General features: G+C 39.3%; 5 protein-coding genes across 6 annotated transcripts; 1 reads left to right on the plus strand and 4 right to left on the minus strand.

Moving 5' to 3' along the window:
- Window positions 1-233: 233 nt before the first annotated feature.
- On the minus strand, window positions 234-2,137 carry LOC126792835 (late embryogenesis abundant protein D-29). The gene is made up of 2 exons (XM_050519313.1): window positions 1,704-2,137; window positions 234-1,446 (listed from the first exon to the last, which is right to left on the minus strand). Exons 1-2 carry the CDS (start codon window positions 2,017-2,019, stop codon window positions 413-415), a joined length of 1,350 nt encoding a protein of 449 aa, XP_050375270.1. The 5' UTR covers window positions 2,020-2,137; the 3' UTR covers window positions 234-412.
- Window positions 2,138-2,294: 157 nt separating this feature from the next.
- On the minus strand, window positions 2,295-5,761 carry LOC126792833 (uncharacterized). 2 transcript variants are annotated; one of them, XM_050519311.1, is made up of 4 exons: window positions 5,666-5,761; window positions 4,922-5,271; window positions 2,684-4,621; window positions 2,295-2,460 (listed from the first exon to the last, which is right to left on the minus strand). In XM_050519311.1, exons 2-4 carry the CDS (start codon window positions 5,266-5,268, stop codon window positions 2,451-2,453), a joined length of 2,295 nt encoding a protein of 764 aa, XP_050375268.1. In that variant the 5' UTR covers window positions 5,269-5,271; window positions 5,666-5,761; the 3' UTR covers window positions 2,295-2,450. The 2 variants fall into 2 exon arrangements, with proteins under 2 accessions (XP_050375268.1, XP_050375269.1); XM_050519312.1 differs by lacking the exon at window positions 5,666-5,761 and having other exon boundaries at window positions 4,926-5,070.
- Window positions 5,762-6,636: 875 nt separating this feature from the next.
- Window positions 6,637-8,759, plus strand: LOC126791644 (uncharacterized). Its single transcript, XM_050518120.1, has 6 exons — window positions 6,637-6,777; window positions 6,851-6,938; window positions 7,557-7,696; window positions 7,782-8,144; window positions 8,324-8,386; window positions 8,505-8,759. The coding sequence occupies exons 1-6, from the start codon at window positions 6,706-6,708 to the stop codon at window positions 8,739-8,741; spliced, it is 963 nt and encodes a 320-aa protein (XP_050374077.1). The 5' UTR covers window positions 6,637-6,705; the 3' UTR covers window positions 8,742-8,759.
- Window positions 8,760-8,864: 105 nt separating this feature from the next.
- Window positions 8,865-11,436, minus strand: LOC126791074 (protein TRIGALACTOSYLDIACYLGLYCEROL 4, chloroplastic). The gene is made up of 5 exons (XM_050517477.1): window positions 11,157-11,436; window positions 10,825-11,074; window positions 10,361-10,718; window positions 9,473-9,813; window positions 8,865-9,243 (listed from the first exon to the last, which is right to left on the minus strand). The coding sequence occupies exons 1-5, from the start codon at window positions 11,417-11,419 to the stop codon at window positions 9,046-9,048; spliced, it is 1,410 nt and encodes a 469-aa protein (XP_050373434.1). The 5' UTR covers window positions 11,420-11,436; the 3' UTR covers window positions 8,865-9,045.
- Window positions 11,437-12,146: 710 nt separating this feature from the next.
- On the minus strand, window positions 12,147-17,986 carry LOC126790310 (uncharacterized). Its single transcript, XM_050516500.1, has 17 exons — window positions 17,492-17,986; window positions 17,300-17,397; window positions 16,889-17,008; window positions 16,669-16,758; window positions 16,439-16,554; window positions 16,094-16,193; window positions 15,738-15,809; window positions 15,617-15,664; window positions 15,455-15,532; window positions 15,247-15,366; window positions 14,829-14,934; window positions 14,033-14,196; window positions 13,602-13,736; window positions 13,040-13,170; window positions 12,863-12,925; window positions 12,660-12,738; window positions 12,147-12,368 (listed from the first exon to the last, which is right to left on the minus strand). The coding sequence occupies exons 1-17, from the start codon at window positions 17,757-17,759 to the stop codon at window positions 12,285-12,287; spliced, it is 1,872 nt and encodes a 623-aa protein (XP_050372457.1). The 5' UTR covers window positions 17,760-17,986; the 3' UTR covers window positions 12,147-12,284.
- Window positions 17,987-18,522: the final 536 nt, after the last annotated feature.

Raw genomic sequence — 18,522 nt, forward strand, 5'->3', positions numbered from 1 at the left:
TGCATGGACCCCAAGTGCATAACATACCCAAGAAATGGCCCATAGGAGTATGTAATTGGACCCAGTTGTTCTTAAAGTGATGTGCAGAATGCAGAATGCAGATCAAGCAACATTGCATTCTGAAGTTACATGAAATAATTAGCCTATCCAGCTTCAGATAACACACTCCTATTGTTTGTATCAGAAATTGGGTAACTTGACAACCAAATGAAGAGGTGTAAATTATGTATGACACAACCCAATTTGCAAAATCATAACTGATAGATTAAGCTGTCACAAATTCAGGAAAACTGTAATCATACAAACACCAAACACAATAACACAAGCCAACTACAGTGCTGTACAGCAGAAGCAAACTTGTAAAATCAGGAATCCGACTACAAACAACAGCATGGGGTGGCTATCATGTGGTTCATAGCTCTTCATCGCGTCCTCGGCCAGATAGTGTCTTCTTTATCTTCTTATCTGATTGTTGCTTAGTAGCATCAGAAATGGTATCCTTAGCGGACTTCACGGTCTCCTCAGCTTTCTTCTTTGCCGCTTCAAGACCCTCCTCTGCTTTCTCGGCAGCCCAACTTGCATGCTCCTCTGCTTCTTCCTGCTTCTGTTTTGTTGCCTCTCTTGCCTCCTGTGTCTTTTGTTTTGCTCTTTCTGTACCCTCACCAGCTCTCTCTGTAGTCCTCGACGCTGTTTCTTTAGCAGATTTTGAGGTATCATATGTCTTGTCTTCTACCGTATCTGCAGTCTCATGAGCCCTTCCCTTCACATTTTCCTTCACCTCACCTGCCTTCTCTGCAGCCTTTCCGGCCTTATCTTTTGCTACTTTGTGGTTTTGAGAATTTATTTCATAAGCCTTCTCCCTCAACTCCTCTGCCTCTTGCTTTGCTCTTTCCTTTGCCTCATTTGCCCACTCTGCAGCATTGGCCGCCTTCTGTTTTGCTGCATTTGTTTTCTCATAAGTCTTGTCTTTAGCCGCTTTCGCTGCCTCATAGGCCTTGTCTTTAGCTCCCTCCGTGGTCTCATAAGTCTTGTCCTCGCCTGTTTTTGCAGCTTCATAAGCCTTGTCCTTTGCCGAATGTGCGGTCTCATATGCCTTCTCCTTCAACTCCTCTGCTTCTTGTTTCGCCTTTTCCTTTGCGTCATTAGTCTTCTCGGCAGTCTTAGAGGCCTTCTCTTTAGCTGCATTTGTAATCCCGAAACTCTTGTCCTTTGCCTCTTTTGCAGTGTCATAGGCCTCCTCTTTTGCTGCATTTGCCGTTTCATATGTTTTCTCCTTTGCTGCATTCGTGATATCATAAGCTTTGTCTTTTGCATACTCCGTAGTCTCACCTGCCTTCTCCTTAACTGCACCATCCGTCTTACCAGCTTTCTCTGCAGCTGTATCTTTCATCTCGCCCGCCTTCTCTGCCGCCTCTCTGGCCTTCTCTGTTGTGTATTGCCCTGCTCCTGACCATTATTATGCAGATTTTAGCCACAATACTTACAAAACAGCTTATAACAACATTTTTACTCAGTATCGTACCGCATTCTACTCTACCTACATTGCCTGCTTACTAATTACTCAAAATTATCCAAGATAAATTAGTTATAAAACACAAACTACAATTCTAAACTAATCAGCATAACCAATTGAACATGAGTTGACCACAGTAATATTTTTTCAAAACAACCAATTATAATTAAGCAATGTTGAGCGTACATACCAGAGGCAGTGTCCTTGGTCTTCTTGGCAGTATCAGAAGCTTTCTCGGTCATTCTATCATCATCATGCTCATCGTGCTTCAACCCAATTTTCTCCTTGGCCCATTCAGTCCACGACTCTGTGCCTTCTTTACCACCTTTCTCCTCCCCCACCACCACCTTCACCTTTCCCGTCCTGTCCTGAAACTCCTCAAAGTCTCGGCCTTCTTCTTCCGTCGACGGCATGTGACCAACCGCGGAACGGCTGCAGAGGCTGGCCAGCATAACCGCCACCGCTATAACCAACATCACCATGTAATAAGATCTGTTTGAAGCCATGATCACACTAGCACGTAACCACTACAAATCACACCAGAGTGTATTAGAGTTCCAAATATGGAAGAGAGTTTGTATAATGGAGAAGATGTCGAACTGTAAAATGGTGAGATGAAAATGGATGATGGTGTTGGGGTTTTAAGAAGAAACTGGAGGGTGCATGGTAAGGTTTAAAAGGACAGGTGGAACACAAGGTGGCAGAAGCAGAATGTCTGACGATCTACGAGTACGCCACGTGTAGCATGACACATTAGAGTCGGTTCTGGGTTCCAGAACTCAACGTTATCGTGTCTCTTCATCAATGGAACACCAATCTCTGCTTTTGCACTTCCCACTCCGTACACCGTATCAGCTTGCTTTTGAGTAATCTTATCAAGTACAAACCGACCAATGTCGGTTTTAACCTTTTACCAAGTAGGTTACTGAGAAGTAAATTAATAACCCCTGCAACAAGTAATTACTTCACATAAAGAGAAAAGACTGAGTAAGGAAGCTCAAGAACAATTCAAATTGCTAGATCAAATAGATCATGATATAAATGGCTTGACTGCAAAATGTGTTCTATAACCAAAATGAAGCTTCTTAATTATCTTAAGCTTGAAACTTATAATCTACAGTTTAAAAAATGTCAAAAATATACACAGGATGAAAGCTGAAGCAAACCTACCCCGGCAGTTCTAAAACAACATTAGGATCTTTACATGTCTTCTTATTGTGGCCAAGGCCCTTGCACTTGCTGCACTGGAGCTGGCGTTTTATTATGTCTATAGTTTCGGCTGACTTCAGCTTTGGCCGCCCTGGCGGCCGTTTGGTAGGCGGAGGGGTAACGGTAACCCCTGCTACTGCCTGACTTGATTCACCACCTGAGATTGCTAGTGGTCTGTCTACATTTGGAACAGGGTTGATAGATTCTGCATATGTTAAACGGTAACTCTCGACTGTGAAGTATCTGGAGCAGTAATCATATGAGCTCCTAGCAATGCATTCAAAGACAGCAATGGCATGGCAGCAAGGCAGACCAGTAAGTTGCCATCCCTTACAGGAACAATTCCAATGGTCGATATCAACAGTATCAACAGAGTCTCCACGAACCTCAAATGTGCTACCGTGTGAGAGTAACACTTGAAGTGATCGAGCGTTTTCTGTTTCTTGTTGAAGCTTTTCCTCCTTAGATGGTGTTAATCTTGTCACCCATTGGTTGGACTCCACTCTCCGAGAATAAATTGTTTCCATCATCTTACCTCGTAACGCATCAATCATCTGTGTAATTGGCAACTCATGTGCCTCTGATACCCAACTATAGAATTGCTGTCCAAAGTTTGAAGTCATATGGTTGTACCTGGCTCCTAAATTGAAGGCATTAGCCCAGTGCTCTGGTCCACTTTGTACAACCCAATCGTATGCATCGGGTGATATACTTTTTATATTTGCAGCACTACGCTGGAACTCCTCCAGTTTAGGTGCATAAGCAGCAGAATAAAAATCATTAATCAAAAACCGTCTTGCCTCATGAGAAAATTGCCCCTTCACGTCCTTGTTAAGTTTCTCAGCAAGATGCCTCAAACAAAAGCAGTGATAGCATTTATCAAATACATCCGCCAATGACTCTTTCAAACCATTCTGGAAATCTGCGACAAATGTAATTGGCTGCGTCAATGACACTACAGATTTCAGTTCTAATAAGAACCAATGCCAGTTTTCACTAGTCTCAGCATCCACAACAGCAAATGCTACTGGAAAAATACCATCATCACCATCTGCAGCTGTTGCTGACAACAAATCCCCTTGATATTTTGAGTTCAAAGGAGTGCTATCAAGGAAAAGGAGAGGGCGACAACCTTGTTGGAAACCTGAAATTGATGCATGGAAAGATACAAAGAACCGATGGAAGCTTGAATCTTCCTTGGTGGCAAACGTAGCAACACTCCCCGGATTCGTTTCCTTTATCTTCTCACAAAAATATGGCAACTGATTATAGGCCTCTTTATAGGAACCTTGAAGCTGCTCCCTTGCAATCTCTTTCGCACGCCATGCCTGAGAATAGTTCAACTGAATGCCATACTCTCGCTTGATGTCATCTGCTATATCCTTTGGCTTGTAGTTTGGGGAAACTTTTAATTTCTCCTTTATGATACTTCCCACCCAACCTCTAGTTGCGCGATATCCAGCTTTCACAGCGGCCCCTTCACATGTATGATCAGTATTCATCTTCTTGATACAAATCAACTGTGTGGTGGCCAACCTTGATGCATATATCCTCCAGGGACAACCTTGGGATTTGCATTTCACGGTGACACGATGACTGTCATTCTTCTTATATCTATAAGCAAACCCATGTGCAATTGAATACTTATGCAACGCTTCTCTGAATTCACTGAAACTATTAAACCGTTGGTCTACTCCTGTTATGGTGTTTTCCCACTGTTGTGCAGCCTTTTGATGCTTATCATGGGAAGAACTAGGAAACACAGAACACATGGGAATTTCATGGTCGGGTTTTGTATCCATTTGATCGAAGGCAATGCTAGTGTCAACTGGCACATCAATAATCCCAAGCTGCTCAGAAACAGGAACTACAGCTTCTGATACAGTTGTCCTGCTTGACCTACATAGTTAGATGTTCCATGAGAAATTTTCGCCAAACACATGCAGCATACATGTCATTCTGTGAAATGCTATTTTTGTGAAAATAAGCACAGTATGGTCTCATTCACAATGTAATACAAAGAGGCGTGCAAATGTCGAATTGGCTAATAATTCAATGACATGTAAGCATAACTGCATAAACATGGCCTCTGTGTGATTGTGAACCAAATCTAACCCTCAGGAGTCACGCATCCAGTGAAGCAAACAGAAAACAAAATATTAAAAGAGCGAGAAATTAAATGAACAAAGCAAAAACTACCTACTAGCAGGCATGTTGGATGTATTCCGAGCAGCAGTTTCCTCTGATATCACATACACATCAGCACTGACTGAGTCCCCCAGGAAATTGACCATCCGCTGCAAGTCCTTGTCTTTAGAAATCGTAATCAGAGTCTTCTTATTCCCCGGAAGAAAATACTTAAGCGACAATGTATCAGCATTACAGCTAAACATCTCTGCTATTTCCGACTTAAAATCACTCAGCAGCGTCTGCTGATCAATGTCAATCGCATATGCGTCTCCACCACAGTACGATAAATTCCCATCCTTATCAGTCACAAAGTCTCCTCCCGACTGACATATAGCAATAACCTTCTTTGCAGCCATGGCCTACTCACCCAAAACACAAATGCACAATCTTTATCAACCCGAAAACATAACGAAACCAAAGTCACAGAACCAAGCTGATTCCTACACTTAACAACACACAAAATTCCAACCACATTCACCAAAACTAGTCCCAAAGTTCCAAACTTTAGCTCCCGAATTCCATAATCACACAAACCCAGTTCATAATTAGCATCAACAATAACAACAAAATTCTGAATTTTAAATCAATGAGTTTAATTCAAGCAACTCCCAATTGTCAAAATCAATTCTTTTGTATTGAGCCAATTATTTCAGAAGGCAAATAAACACGAACCCTAATTGAAAAGAAGAGAAAAAGGCAAACTAGTATAGAAGTAGACCCTAGATTTAATTGGGGGGAAGCGAAAAATCGAACCTTGAAGCCAGACTGAGATGAATTGGGTTGGTCAATCTACACGAGGCCCTTCACTTCCTTCAGTTTTTTTTTTCTGTGTTGAGGTGTTTGGCGGAGAAGGACGCCAAAGATTTTACACTAGCTTTTGACTTGGTTCTCTGTGTGATTAAGTGTAGATTAGTTACGGTGCACCCGTGTCTTGAGCTGTTAACGTTTTTTACTTGAGTTTTTAAACGGCTGTAGATGTAGCTAGGTTGTTGTGGATAGTTTGATTTGACGGTGATTGTGGAGCTATGAGGATTCGGAAGGTGTAGATTAGTTAAGATTTGTTGTGTAGCCAACGTGAAGTGGACCCCTATGAAATCAACGTGGGCCTGCCGCTTTAGGTAGAGTAAATTTCAGTTTATGACCGACCCTGAGATCCTGAGTGAAGATTATTTCACAAGCTTTTCAGTTTGATCCTTGAAAACACTTTACTAATCCAAATTGGATTTGAAAATAATGGGAATGATCCCGGTATATTGTTTTTTAAGCGTTTATCGACACAAAACAAAATGTACTCGAACACTCACGAAAATTAACTAGTGTACAAATGTCAGATGTGGATTATGATGTGTGTGGTTCGATACACTTCCAGTAATGCTCATAGATGTCCTTTTTCCGACTTATTTTGTACTATTACTTTGAAACATGTTAGAGACTGACATGATTAAAAAAAATACATATATGATTTAAATCTCAACAATTTAAAGATGCCTAAATTTCACTATCCGCATTGTTTTTCATCGAACTTACAAAAAGTGTTGATACATCCAAATGAGTAATGACCAAATGAGGCAATTGGTACAAACTACAAACCACCAAAAATGTTGTGCAAAGCATCGGCGTCATCCAAAGGACTTTCACTTTTCAGTTTTCACCTTCAATTTGCCGAAGGTGGGAAGTACTTGAGCTCAAGCTGCAGAACGCACCGTTTTTATCAACTTTGTCCACAAATCGGGGCACCCTGTCTTCATTTTGCAAGACGAGCGTTTGTGGGTTTTGAATGGAGAGTTTAGAAGATGAGTAGCTCAACTGTATTAGTCGCAAACCTTAACCGAACTCTTTCTCTTCCAACTCCCTATATTACCTCGGTAATGTTTATCTTGTGTTCTCACATTGTTGAAATTCTTATGTTGTAAACTGATGGGGTTAGTTTTGGAGCAGAACACTAAGGATGGAGACAATTTGGTGATGAAGGTTGATGGGTTTAAGTGGCGTTTGGTTCTAGCTTACGACGGTACCCGTTATGCAGGTTCTTCTTCGTCTTTTTCTATTAAATATCTGAGCTTTACCTCCTTTAGCTGTCAAATTCTGATGTGCTTTGCTTAGTTAATTATGGCTGCTTTTGGGTTTTGCTGATAAAGATGTTTGCTTGGAAGTTGGAACCAAATTCTTGATTCAGAGTGGTGAACTTAAATTGCTTATATAGTTATATTGAATGAAAGTGGGTTTCTTTTTCTTCTGGGTTGTATTGGAAGTTAGCTCAACTAGGAAATGTGCGTCAATGGTGTTTGATACAATGCCACTATGGACTATGAATGAGCATAGAAATGGAGGTGGTTGTTTGCTCTTAATATGAGTTTATGTTGAATATTTCGATGAAGAATGAAATAGTGTTGGAAAGTTTTAAGCTTTAACTTTGTACACTTTCTTCAATTCCTGAGTGAATGTTTCAGGTGAAAAAATTAGCTCTTCAGGTAATGTGCTTGAGTGCTGTTTCATAATATGCCTTCACAAATGATTTTAGCAATGGAGGTTGTTGTTGGTCTCAGTATGAGTTTTGAAGATACCCATTTGGATATAATAGTGATGATTTTAGCAATTGAGGTTCAATTTTCTACAATATTCAACATCTGTATGAATATTTCAGGATGGCAATATCAGAGTTCATCACCTACCATTCAGCGCTATGTGGAGAAAACTCTAATGGAAGCAACCAAGTTAGAAAGGAAGGATCTTCATTTGGTTGGTGCAAGTAGGACAGATAAGGGTGTGCATGCTTGGGGTCAGGTCTGAATAGGTTTCTTGCTTTCTTCAAGCTTCAACAAGGATATGCACCCGCATTTCACAGACTAACTATCATTTCAGATTTCAGGTAGCACACTTTGTCACACCGTTCAACTACGACAGAATAGAAAGCATTCATGCAGCTCTCAATGGTAATCTTCCGGAGGATATCCGTGTTAGGGAAATTAGCCCTGCAGTGCCTGAATTCCATGCTCGTTTTTCTGCCCAAAGGAAGGTGTATCATTACAGAATATATAATGACACATTCATGGACCCGTTTCAGCGTCACAATGCTTACCATAGTGCTCATAAATTAAACCCTGCTGTCATGAGAGAAGCTGCAAAGTATTTTATTGGAAGGCATGATTTCTCTGCTTTTGTGAATACATCCCAGAAGGAGCGAGTACGAGATCCAGTAAAGGATATATTCCGTTGTGATATTGTTCAAATGGTAATATTCAACCCTCGGCCACAATACTTGAACTTTAGGTGTTGCAACTGTTTATTGATGATTATTCAGTTATATTCTGTCCATTATGCATTTCTGTAATCATCTTACCAGTTTAGGTCCTGTGCTTTCTTCCAGTTTACTTATCAACAAAATTAATCATTCACTCCATCACTATTTAGGGAGCTCTTTTACAGCTTGAAGTGGAAGGCTCGGGATTCTTGTATAGACAAGTCCGGAACATGGTACTTATCCCCACCAGCTTCATCTCAATCTATTGTTTTAGCACTGTCCTTTTCATCATATATCTGATCAAAATGATTGTCAATACAACTATAAGCACTTCTTTTTTCTATAACGCAGACTGCTCTGCTACTTCAAATTGGAAGGGAGGCAGTTCCCCCTGACATTGTACCCAAGATACTGGCAACACGAGATCGAAGGGAGCTAGCTAAATATGCCCGGTTGGCTCCACCTCAAGGGCTTTGTCTTATGACAATCAAGTATAAAGAGGACCATCTACAGCTTCCTCCTGATTCTCCTAACACCAGTTTTGGCAGGCATTATGCTATAAACTCTTGTAAGCTTCCATTCTACTAAAGATTTCAGTACTTATACCTAGACAATATTCAAATTTGAGAAATGATTATTTGCTATGTTGAGTACTTTTATTTCTGCTGCAATTTTTCAGTCCTTGTCTTATAATTTGGTGAATTCGTCAGACTTTAAAATTAATTCCAGTACAATGTTTGAAGCCCAAACAGATTTCCAATGACCACTATTATCATGGCATTTCTCTGTAATAAAATCTTCAATAATACATCACTTATGGTGTCAGAAGATTTCTGGATTGGAGCCGATGTGAGCCAAATAAATAACTCTACAAGACTAAGGTTACATGATTCTATGTCTCGTAAAAACGAAGCTCCATCATGCCTTCTTGGTGCTTTGGGGAATACCAAGCAACGGCTTTAGCTGAACCAAGGACTTGCAGTGCATACTCGAGGGCGAATACAGGCTCGTCCATGCGTATATTCCAGTTTTGGTTTCTTAATTCAACTGCAACTTTAGAATCAACCCTGAAACTGAAAGGTCCAGCAATCTGCACAGATATTTGGAACTTGTTATTGACTATATGAGATCCTGAGCTTAGGACACTATCAGAACAATTATCTATAATGCCAGTGCTCTTCAATCAAGAGAAGAATATATTACAAAAGTAAAATAAACAAGATGCTTATAAGCCAAGTACTTCTTTCTTCTGAAAACAAATTTGGAATTTCTACGATGTATTTTGCTAAAATAGAAATCAGGATTTATCAGATATATACCTGCTGCTGAAGAGAAAGGGTGGTGTTGGGGCATATATCCTGAATCGCTTCCAAATTTGGCTTTTGAGAATTGAAATAATCTTCTGCTAGATGTGTGGCACCCGAAAGAAATTTAGCTCCAGAAGGAAAATCCAGGTGGGCATGAAAACGAGTAAGATCTAGAAATAGTCTTTGGAAGTTTCCGTGTTGTGCTGAAAATGATGCAGATGCAAAAGCATCTGCTAGAAGGGCAGATTTTACTGCAGGAGCCTGAAGACTAAGGCCTCTAAAACCCTGAGGATCATCATCCTCAATCTGTGACCTAGCCGCACCCTCATTAAAACAGGCAGTCATAGCAACACCTATATATAGAAGCATGAATTTGAAGTATTAAGCATATGTATAAGACTATATATATAAGACTAGCATTAAGCATATGCATTAAGCACCTAGATATATAAGCCTAGCATTAAGTATATGCATCCACAATGGTCAGGATGCTAAACCAACAAACCTACTGTAAGGGGTTGGCTAAGCTAAGGCAAAATGCAAAAGATAATTCACACAAGAACGAGCAAATTGCAAATTTATCCCCCTCAACAATTTCAGCATGAATCACAAGACAACCCGGGCAATATACAGTATGTACTTGACTGAAATTCAGTGTACCTCATCCCAGCTTAATGTTCGCAAAAACTTATTTTCGTTACCACCAGGAAATTTAGCTTATCACATAATCAAAACAAAAATGGTTTATTTCTTTTTATGTCCAGCAAAGCGTTTGTCTTTCATGGAAGGCAAATGGTGTTTAATTATTACTTATATAAAAATCCTCTATCATCTCTCCAATGGTCATTTCTAACTTTGATCTCCTATAAAATTCAGCAAATGGAAATGGCTGTGCCTTACCAATAATCCCTGAAGCTGAAACATGAGGATTTGAAAGGAAAATATCATAAGGTTGTACCATTCTCAGCTTCCGAGCATTACTCCTCCAAATTTCAAAATTCTTCTTATAAGAAAATGCACCCTTGACAGCCAAACCAGGAAGCAAACCAGCAGGTATTTCATCACCACTCTGACCACTATCAACACGCTCAGGCGACCCCGAGTTATGATGCAAGCACACACGATAACTGGCACCAGAATCCGAAGCAACCGTAGCCAAATCAAGCAACATTGACAACGGCACATCCCAATAATCACCACCCTTGTCCACAAAAAGCCCCGGCCAAACTGCCTCCACCGATAAATTATGATTCGGAAACTGCAAGAGCAACATTCCAACCAAACCTTCATAACAAACCTTGATTTTCCAAAAGCAACGACAACAAGAAACACATTCCATAACTTCCAAAAGGCAATGCCCTTACCCTGTGCTGATACAAAGCTTTATTCCTAGGCTTGTTATCATCACCATAACTATCCACACTCAAAAGCAATGTGTCATCAGGAGTCAACAGCAAGTCAGAGCAGAAAGAGAGAGCATACAATGACTTATCCTGTAAGTGCTTCCCCAGGGTCTTCACCCATGAAGAAGCTGACTCCGGTGGTGGGCCCTCACTCTTTTTCACAGAGGAAACAAACCTCTGCAAATTGAACTGACCCAGTAAAGTCCCAAACCTACATAAGAGCTTTAAAAACACTGATCATCATAAAGACTCAAACTTTAACATCGGCAAATCAGTAAAGGTGAGAGCTTTACCAGTTGTCGGCGACGGGGATGGTGAGGACGCGCTGGAGAGAGAAGCCGTGGGCGGCGGCGTAGGAGGGGATGAAGGGGGCGGCCATGAAGCGCTGCATGAAGTCAATTTGTTTGGGCCGGGAGAGCCTGGCGCCGCGGGAAAGACCCAGAGGAAGTGGGTCGCCGGGGACGGGGCGGGTCAGGCCGTCGAGGGTTCTCGGAGTTGAGATGTCCAGGTCCCAGAAGGCTCCGTCCATTGCCCATCTCAGCTTCTTCATCTCCATTTGAGCTTTTGAGCTTCTGCTACTGCTGCTGCTGCTGCTTTGCTACTTCAGCTTTAAACAAGAAGGGATGAACGACGTGTCGTTTAATTACTTTAGTTAGTTAATGACCTGATTAATTCCAACGTGTAATTAATTTGTTTGTGGAAATGCAAGTCTTATTGAATATGAGCCAAATGGAGGAAGAAGAGGAATTAACCTTAATGTCAGTAGTGATAATACGCACCAGACTAATGCAATCCCAAGCATGATGGCGCAGTTTTTGATGTCTCATCTTCTTTCTTGTATTATGAAGTGTGCTTCTTCTTCTGGGGATCATATATTCACATGCAAACTATTGTAAGCAAAGAAGGAAATTAAGTGAGAAGAAGTTTTGGCATCACAGGGTTGATGCATGATTGTGATCGATTGACACTTATGTTTGTCTAATTCATCTTCTTCCAAAGTCAGATGATGGTGGCTTGTTGGTGGAATACAATGGAGAAATTAAAATTCCAATTGCATGCGCCACATCATTTGGGATGTTATTTTGGTAGAAAATTTTGGGGTACATAGCATTTTCCTTTCATTTAAACCAAGTTTACATGCATTATTTAGCTAATGGACAGTTATATACTTGACACTTGAATAGTTTATTACTGAAGTGAGTGGAAGTGCTTGATCTGTGAGTCTGACCAATGTATCATCAGTTAGGCAATTCACATAACTAGTGAGGTATAAACAAGCGACAAATTAATGGAGAGGCATTCATGACTTAAAATTACACATTATTCGTTCAAAATCTTCTAACATGTATCCCGCTGGATCATAATAGAAATAGGGGTACTCTAATAAATTAGCCAGTTATATTTACAAGGGAATTGCACGTTTACAACGTAGAATTGGCTTCGTCATCCACAGCAGAGCCATAAATCTTCGAGCAGTAGTATGAGTATGAATCATGAGCCAGCGTCTGCAGAGGTAAAAGGCACAAGATATTTAGTCTTCTTTCCACAGAAATGAATGAAACCAATAACAGTACTAAGTTTTCTTATCTTTTCCATCGTTATCATTTACAATCTCAAATCCCTCATTCCACTCGCAGAGTGGAACAGCAAAGCATGTTTTTCTTCTTGATCTTTCAATGTGTAAGATTGATGGGAGAAGGGTATTAGTTTGACATACATGGTTTGACCTATAATCTAGCAGAGTACACTTTCTGTGTTGCCTAGTTCTCTAGTGCACAACAAGATACTTTACTTACCTGTTCCTGAGAGCGGAAATACATGAAAGGCGTATATTGTAAGAAATTTGACACCCTTGAGGTGTATATATCAGCATATCTGCAAGATGAAAAGGAATTGAGGGCGTCAGCAATGAGGACATTGGATTCTTAAAGTTTAACTACTGTCACAGCTATGCCTAGAGATCTGATTTATGAATTTGAACATGTTAAAAAGTACATACTTCTCAATTTGTCTCATCAAGTGGCTTTTATCCCAGAATCCTGCCCGGGAAAGAAATCCCCACCTAATGGACAACCAATTCAGAAGATCAACTTGATGTTCACATGATATATATTATTTTTTAAAGTTTAAACCAGTACTGGAAAATCAGTTTCATATCATTCCAACTTCCTCGTACCTTTTGTTGAAGAGTTCTCCATCTGATTCTAGCAGCAGAGCAATTTTCTGATCTAGCCTTTGCATAACAATAAGTAGCTTCTGCATGCTCTCTGAGAGTTCTTGATCAGCCAAATGTGTTGCAGCAATGGTCTGAAAGTATAGCAACACTTGAGATACAATCATACAATATAAAGAACAGACACTTGATACATGTTCTTTACTTTTTCAGTGTAACATCTTTTGGCCTACATTTTTTGAATTAGGAAATTTGTGTTTCTTGCTAAATGTTTATAATATTATGTAATCCATTGTATCATGAATAAAAAGAAACTTATGTAGCATCAACTTCGTTAAGAGGCAACACCAGACTTAATAGTTGCATTACTCAATTAGTATAGACCACAGCTCAAGAATTAACGAGGGTCATCATTATTTCTAATTATTAAAGCTGAAGGACAAACTCTCTAATAGTTTTGTTTCATGAGGAAACAACTGTTTCAGCTTAAAAGGAAAAAAAAAAACTACTTGCCTGGCAAATATTATTAAGATTGGAGAAATTACTAGTTCAATATAAAGCTTACTTGAGCAGGACGCCCTTTTGTTCGTCTTTGGGAGGCAAGCCGAAGTTGATTAAAAAGATCCCCTACGACTTCCTTTTGATTTGTAAGCTCGATTAGTGACTCTCTGTGACCCCGGCTACTGATCAAAGCACTATACTGCAGAGTAAAAAATTTCATGATACCATTATCAGTATTCAAAACTTCAGTGATGCTACAAAAACAAAACTATTAAGCTCGTAACTAAATTACTAATATAGTTAGCAGGTAACCAGCCAACAGAATAGAATATAAGGCAACAGGAAAGAGGGTTATTTGGGTTCAATCTGTGGCCACGGAGTCTTTTCGTAGCAAAAGCATAACTTTAATGAGGTTAAACTATCGTCTTAGATCATGAGATCTAAAATTGCATAGCTCATTCTTTTGCATATAAGAAGAAGATCCATTAAACAAACCTCTTCTTCCAATTCTCGAAGAATCAATGCTGTTCGCCACCGCAGATGGACTTTGGATTGACTCACATCAGTGTAGATATGATCACCAACATAGAGTATTTCATCTCCATGGATATTTAGGGAATTCTCAACCATCTGGGCACTTCCCCCTGAATACAATCCCCCTGCAGAAGTCAAGCAAACAGAACATTGACAATAGTATCTCAGAAAGAATATGATAATCAAATACTTTGTGAGCATAGAACATTGAGGAACTTGGTTATCCTGGCATGGAAATTGGTGAGCACAAACAAAATAGCTATTTAGTAATTGTCACAGTTATGCCTACTTAGCGGATTTGTTTGATTCACCTCAGCTCAAATATACAAGGTGCATAGAGAAATCTAGTAGCTGAGACGGGCAGACGGCACTTTTGCATTTTGAGCACAGTTACAACACGTTTCACTTGCTCAGTTAGTCAATCAATTGAGGCAAGCAGCGACCATACTTGGTATAATTTAGAAGTTGTAGAATTCAATCTCTTCAACAATGATGCACATGTGGTACCGATAACAAATATTACGCCTACTCAAGTCATGACTACGAGTCTCCGATTGAAAACACAATATATCATAAGTCATGCGTCACGACAGCTATAACTAATTATTAAGTCCAACATAAGAAATTTTGTCCATACACAACGTGTCTAACACCGTACATTCAATGGACAATCAAAGCTACTACAACTAGACTTAGAGCCAAGAACTTAAGGTATTCAGAAAAGGTAAACAAGCACAAGAACTCAACTCATTATTACCTGTTACAGCCTTGAAGCATGGACGCATTAGCCCCTCACCCGTGACCACCTCATACATTGGGTGTGACATTTGGAAGAACTCTGGCTTCCTTGCAGAGACTATTACCTGCATATAAACATGAGAGGCACAAAACTTTACTTGGTGCTGTGGAAGTTTGGTAGGAATTTTTCTGATCATCAAATTTCAAGGAGACCAAAGTCTTCGGAAAAAAAAATTATGTCTGCAAATTTTTCAATGGATAAAATTGCACGCCTTAAGGTTAATTATGCAAATAAAATACCACTGCAATTGACTTCAGTATTAATTCTTGCATAAGTAATGAAAATATTCTCCTCAGACTTTGTTACAGTAGAAACTATAGAATAGTATGCCATGAAGGCATGAGTTTACAGACTTAATTGGAAAATATTCACTTACGATGTCAAATAGATCCCGCCAACTCATATCATTAGGAAGATATCTGTTAAAGGAATGTTGCATCATTGTGTCTGTGTAATGATAGTCTGAGTTGGTAATGAGGAGAAGCTTTTTACCAGCCTAAAGCAGGAATAATCAAGGTAAGTAAGTACTGTAAAGTGTGAAGTCACATTTTCTACAAAGATATATAACATCTTGTTAGACATACCTCCTTCTGGTCCAAAAGTGCTAGAGGCAACTGCGGATCAGGTGTCACAAAGAGTTCAGGCTTAGACATTATTTCACTCTGCATGAATTCCAAAATCATATTACACTCCTGAATCGATATTAAATTATTAATTTACTGAAAAAATCATGAAGATATGCTAACCTTCAATTGACCTTCTACATGTGCCCTGAAGAGGGCTCTTCCAACAGCCTGAAATCACGTCAAGAGTTAAAAAGAAGAATGAAAAAAGTAACGTCAGTGCTCTATAAACGTAGCTTATTGCCTTATAGAGCCCTTTATAATCAAGTGGACCAAGTTGTGCTGCAATGGTTCCATCATCCAATCTATCAACCATCTGAAAATAAAATATGATATAAATATAGTAAATATGTTGTTGAGAAAATTATATCTAGCAAAAGGATATAAATTAAGGTTCAAATCGATACTCCTTGGTATTAGTGTGCAGTACTACTGCTAGTGTGGTCAACATTATTTCATTAGTGTCAAAAGAGCGGGTTTTCTTATTGCATTAGGTTCGTGTTTTAGTTGAAATAGCTTCAAATATAAATATACTTGAAACAAAGCAATCATAATTATCTAAAACATTAAGACAGTGACCTAACCATGAGAATGTAGTACCTGCATATACGCCACAGCTTCTGAGACAGAGAACAATGTATTCAGGAATTCCCATCGACTTTCCTTCCGGAGGTCCACCAATTCCCTCCCGTACATCTCCCTTCAATGAAAATAAACTTGAGCAAAACTGCCAAATATATTACTCCATTTATGTTTTCTGAAAACAATATCGTAAAGTGCTGCATTTTGGGAAAGATAAATGGAGCATAACACAGGCAGACCAGAGTAACAATCAGATCAATACAAACTTTCATCTTTGTTGATGATCTATCAGCAGATTAGAAGCATTTGTGTGTATGTTGAAATCGTCATTGTTCATATCACAGTAAAAGGTTCACAGTGTACCTTACAGCTCGGTTAGATAGCATGGTTGTGCCATGCATAGCCCTTTTTACATAACCAAATCGATCAGGCTTCACTAGGTTGCCTTTCTCTTTGTCTATGACGAGGCCTCTAATAACCTACACAAAAATTTGGAACAAGATAGGAAAGGAAAGGAAAGAAATGTTAGCAGATGTTATGAAATGCAAAAATGTCAATAATTTTATATCTTTGAACCGATTTGTAGATGTTACCAGGTCAGGGTCAAATGCAAGACCATCAACTGGGAAACCCACTTTCTTTAAATTGTCCATACAGTAGTCATAAGCCTTCCCTTCCCAAGCCTACAAGACAGAGACCCATGTCAGATAATCCACATCCCAATCTAGCAGGACTTATAACTCTATATAATCACGGCTTATGACACAGAGAAAAAAAAAGGAGAAACGATGAAGAGAGTGAACTGATACTTACAATGACATTATAATGCATCAAGGTGTAGTCCATATCATAACCAATGGCACTAATGGATCGAAGATTCAATGTGCGGCTACAAAAAATTCCACGAGGTGATTGCCTTGACGAAAAAGGACTCTGTACATAAATCATTCAACAAGATGAGATTGCTGCACAAATTTTACTCTACCATAATAAAATGATCCATGGACCATTCATTAATAACAGACTTGAAACTCTCTCAAACAAAATTCATATATAGGACCAAAATGAGAGCATAAACAGACTAACTGCAAAAGTACTACTCTGCCATATAATGAAATGATCAATGGATAGTCATATAAAAACAGACAACACATAGTTAGTACAAATCAAACAAAACTAGTGAAAGCAAATAGTGCTCGTCAGAAAAAGAACGAGTGACAGTACCGGAATACCCAAATCTTTAAGCAACCCTTCAGCTTCTTCAGCCTCCATTCTAGCCACTTCCTCAATTGGACCTTCCAAAGTTGCCTGCCCATCAATTCCTACATGGGTTCATAAAAAGCAACACAAAAATCAAAATTCTACAAACACAGTACTGACAGTAGCAATGCCTCAATACAAACTAATATAAGTTACCAAAAGCCTCAAGACTCTCAAGCTTGACATTCAAATCCCCCTTGGTCTTCTCTCCTAAGTAATCCACGTCGTACTTGGTCGCCGGCGTCACAGAAAAGATAGACTTCTCGTCAACGCTAACATTACTGCTACTGCTGCACTGCCACTTGATGCTCTTATTCCAAACCAAGGACTTGGTTTTGAGAATGTTATGTGAAGTAGTGGGTCTGATCCGAACTGGGTTTCTGATGAAGCTGGTGGCCGCCATTGAGGCCTCAATTGCATACATCTCTCTCCCGAACCTCAAAGTCGGGTTCTTTCTTTCTGAAATCTCAAAGTGGGGAATCTGAAATATCTGAGAGTAGATAATAATGAGTAGACGACAATAGTGGCACTAACAGTGAAAGTGAAGGTTTGCTTTTTGGTTGTGTGGGATTGTTGTACTTAAACTTGGTGTTTGATTTGTTGCTGCGTTCTGCTTATCCACTATTCGTACCTAGCTAGCTCTCTCTATGAGAGTTTGGTCTATCTGTAATCTTGCAGCAGCAGCCATTATGATAAGGCATGCCGCTTTTCGATTTTGGCCATTGCTCTGCTCTTGTTTTTTCCAAAAAAAAAAAAAACATCTGTTTATTGAGTCAACGTTCTTTTTTTAATTGTAAAGGTCAGGTCAAAGTTTTGGTTTCTAGTATGTGCAAATTTCATGCCAATGAGAATTGACAAGAATGGGAAAACACTTTGCTTTATTTTCTAGGATGAAATATTACTTTGATCATTGAAGTATATTTCGATCCACATTGGTCACTCTGTTATTTTACATTTTTTTTGTTAATTCCCCTTATAGTTTGAATATTAAAAATGGTGTATTGTATATAGATTTATGTGGATTTATTTTAATTAACATACTTTTTGAAAAGTCCACAGACTCTTTTAAAAATACACAGACTTTCATATAATTATTAAAACCACTTATTTCAACCACAGACTTTTTGGTTGATTTCTACAGACTTTTATTAACTCATAAAATCCACATAATTCTTATTGATTGTCTT

The sequence above is a fragment of the Argentina anserina genome, chromosome 4 (assembly GCF_933775445.1).
Source record: "Argentina anserina chromosome 4, drPotAnse1.1, whole genome shotgun sequence".
Classification (NCBI taxonomy): Eukaryota; Viridiplantae; Streptophyta; class Magnoliopsida; order Rosales; family Rosaceae; genus Argentina; species Argentina anserina.

Bases quoted from the DNA above. Each gene is read 5' to 3' on its own strand.
- LOC126792835 (XM_050519313.1), bottom strand. From the start codon at position 2,019: ATGGCTTCAAACAGATCTTATTACATGGTGATGTTGGTTATAGCGGTG. The intron at 1,447-1,703 runs GTATGTACGCTC...AATAATGGTCAG, and splicing joins GACCAAGGACACTGCCTCTG to GAGCAGGGCAATACACAACA.
- LOC126792833 (XM_050519311.1), bottom strand. From the start codon at position 5,268: ATGGCTGCAAAGAAGGTTATTGCTATATGTCAGTCGGGAGGAGACTTT. The intron at 4,622-4,921 runs GTAGTTTTTGCT...CTAACTATGTAG, and splicing joins TCCAACATGCCTGCTAGTAG to GTCAAGCAGGACAACTGTAT.
- LOC126791644 (XM_050518120.1), top strand. From the start codon at position 6,706: ATGAGTAGCTCAACTGTATTAGTCGCAAACCTTAACCGAACTCTTTCT. The intron at 6,939-7,556 runs GTTCTTCTTCGT...TGAATATTTCAG, and splicing joins CGACGGTACCCGTTATGCAG to GATGGCAATATCAGAGTTCA. The intron at 8,145-8,323 runs GTAATATTCAAC...ATCACTATTTAG, and splicing joins GTTGTGATATTGTTCAAATG to GGAGCTCTTTTACAGCTTGA.
- LOC126791074 (XM_050517477.1), bottom strand. From the start codon at position 11,419: ATGGAGATGAAGAAGCTGAGATGGGCAATGGACGGAGCCTTCTGGGAC. The intron at 11,075-11,156 runs GTAAAGCTCTCA...GCTCTTATGTAG, and splicing joins ATCCCCGTCGCCGACAACTG to GTTTGGGACTTTACTGGGTC. The intron at 9,244-9,472 runs GTATATATCTGA...ATATCTGTGCAG, and splicing joins CCCTTTCTCTTCAGCAGCAG to ATTGCTGGACCTTTCAGTTT.
- LOC126790310 (XM_050516500.1), bottom strand. From the start codon at position 17,759: ATGTATGCAATTGAGGCCTCAATGGCGGCCACCAGCTTCATCAGAAAC. The intron at 15,810-16,093 runs GTACTACATTCT...TTTTATTTTCAG, and splicing joins AAGCTGTGGCGTATATGCAG to ATGGTTGATAGATTGGATGA. The intron at 15,665-15,737 runs GCAATAAGCTAC...ACGTGATTTCAG, and splicing joins ATTATAAAGGGCTCTATAAG to GCTGTTGGAAGAGCCCTCTT.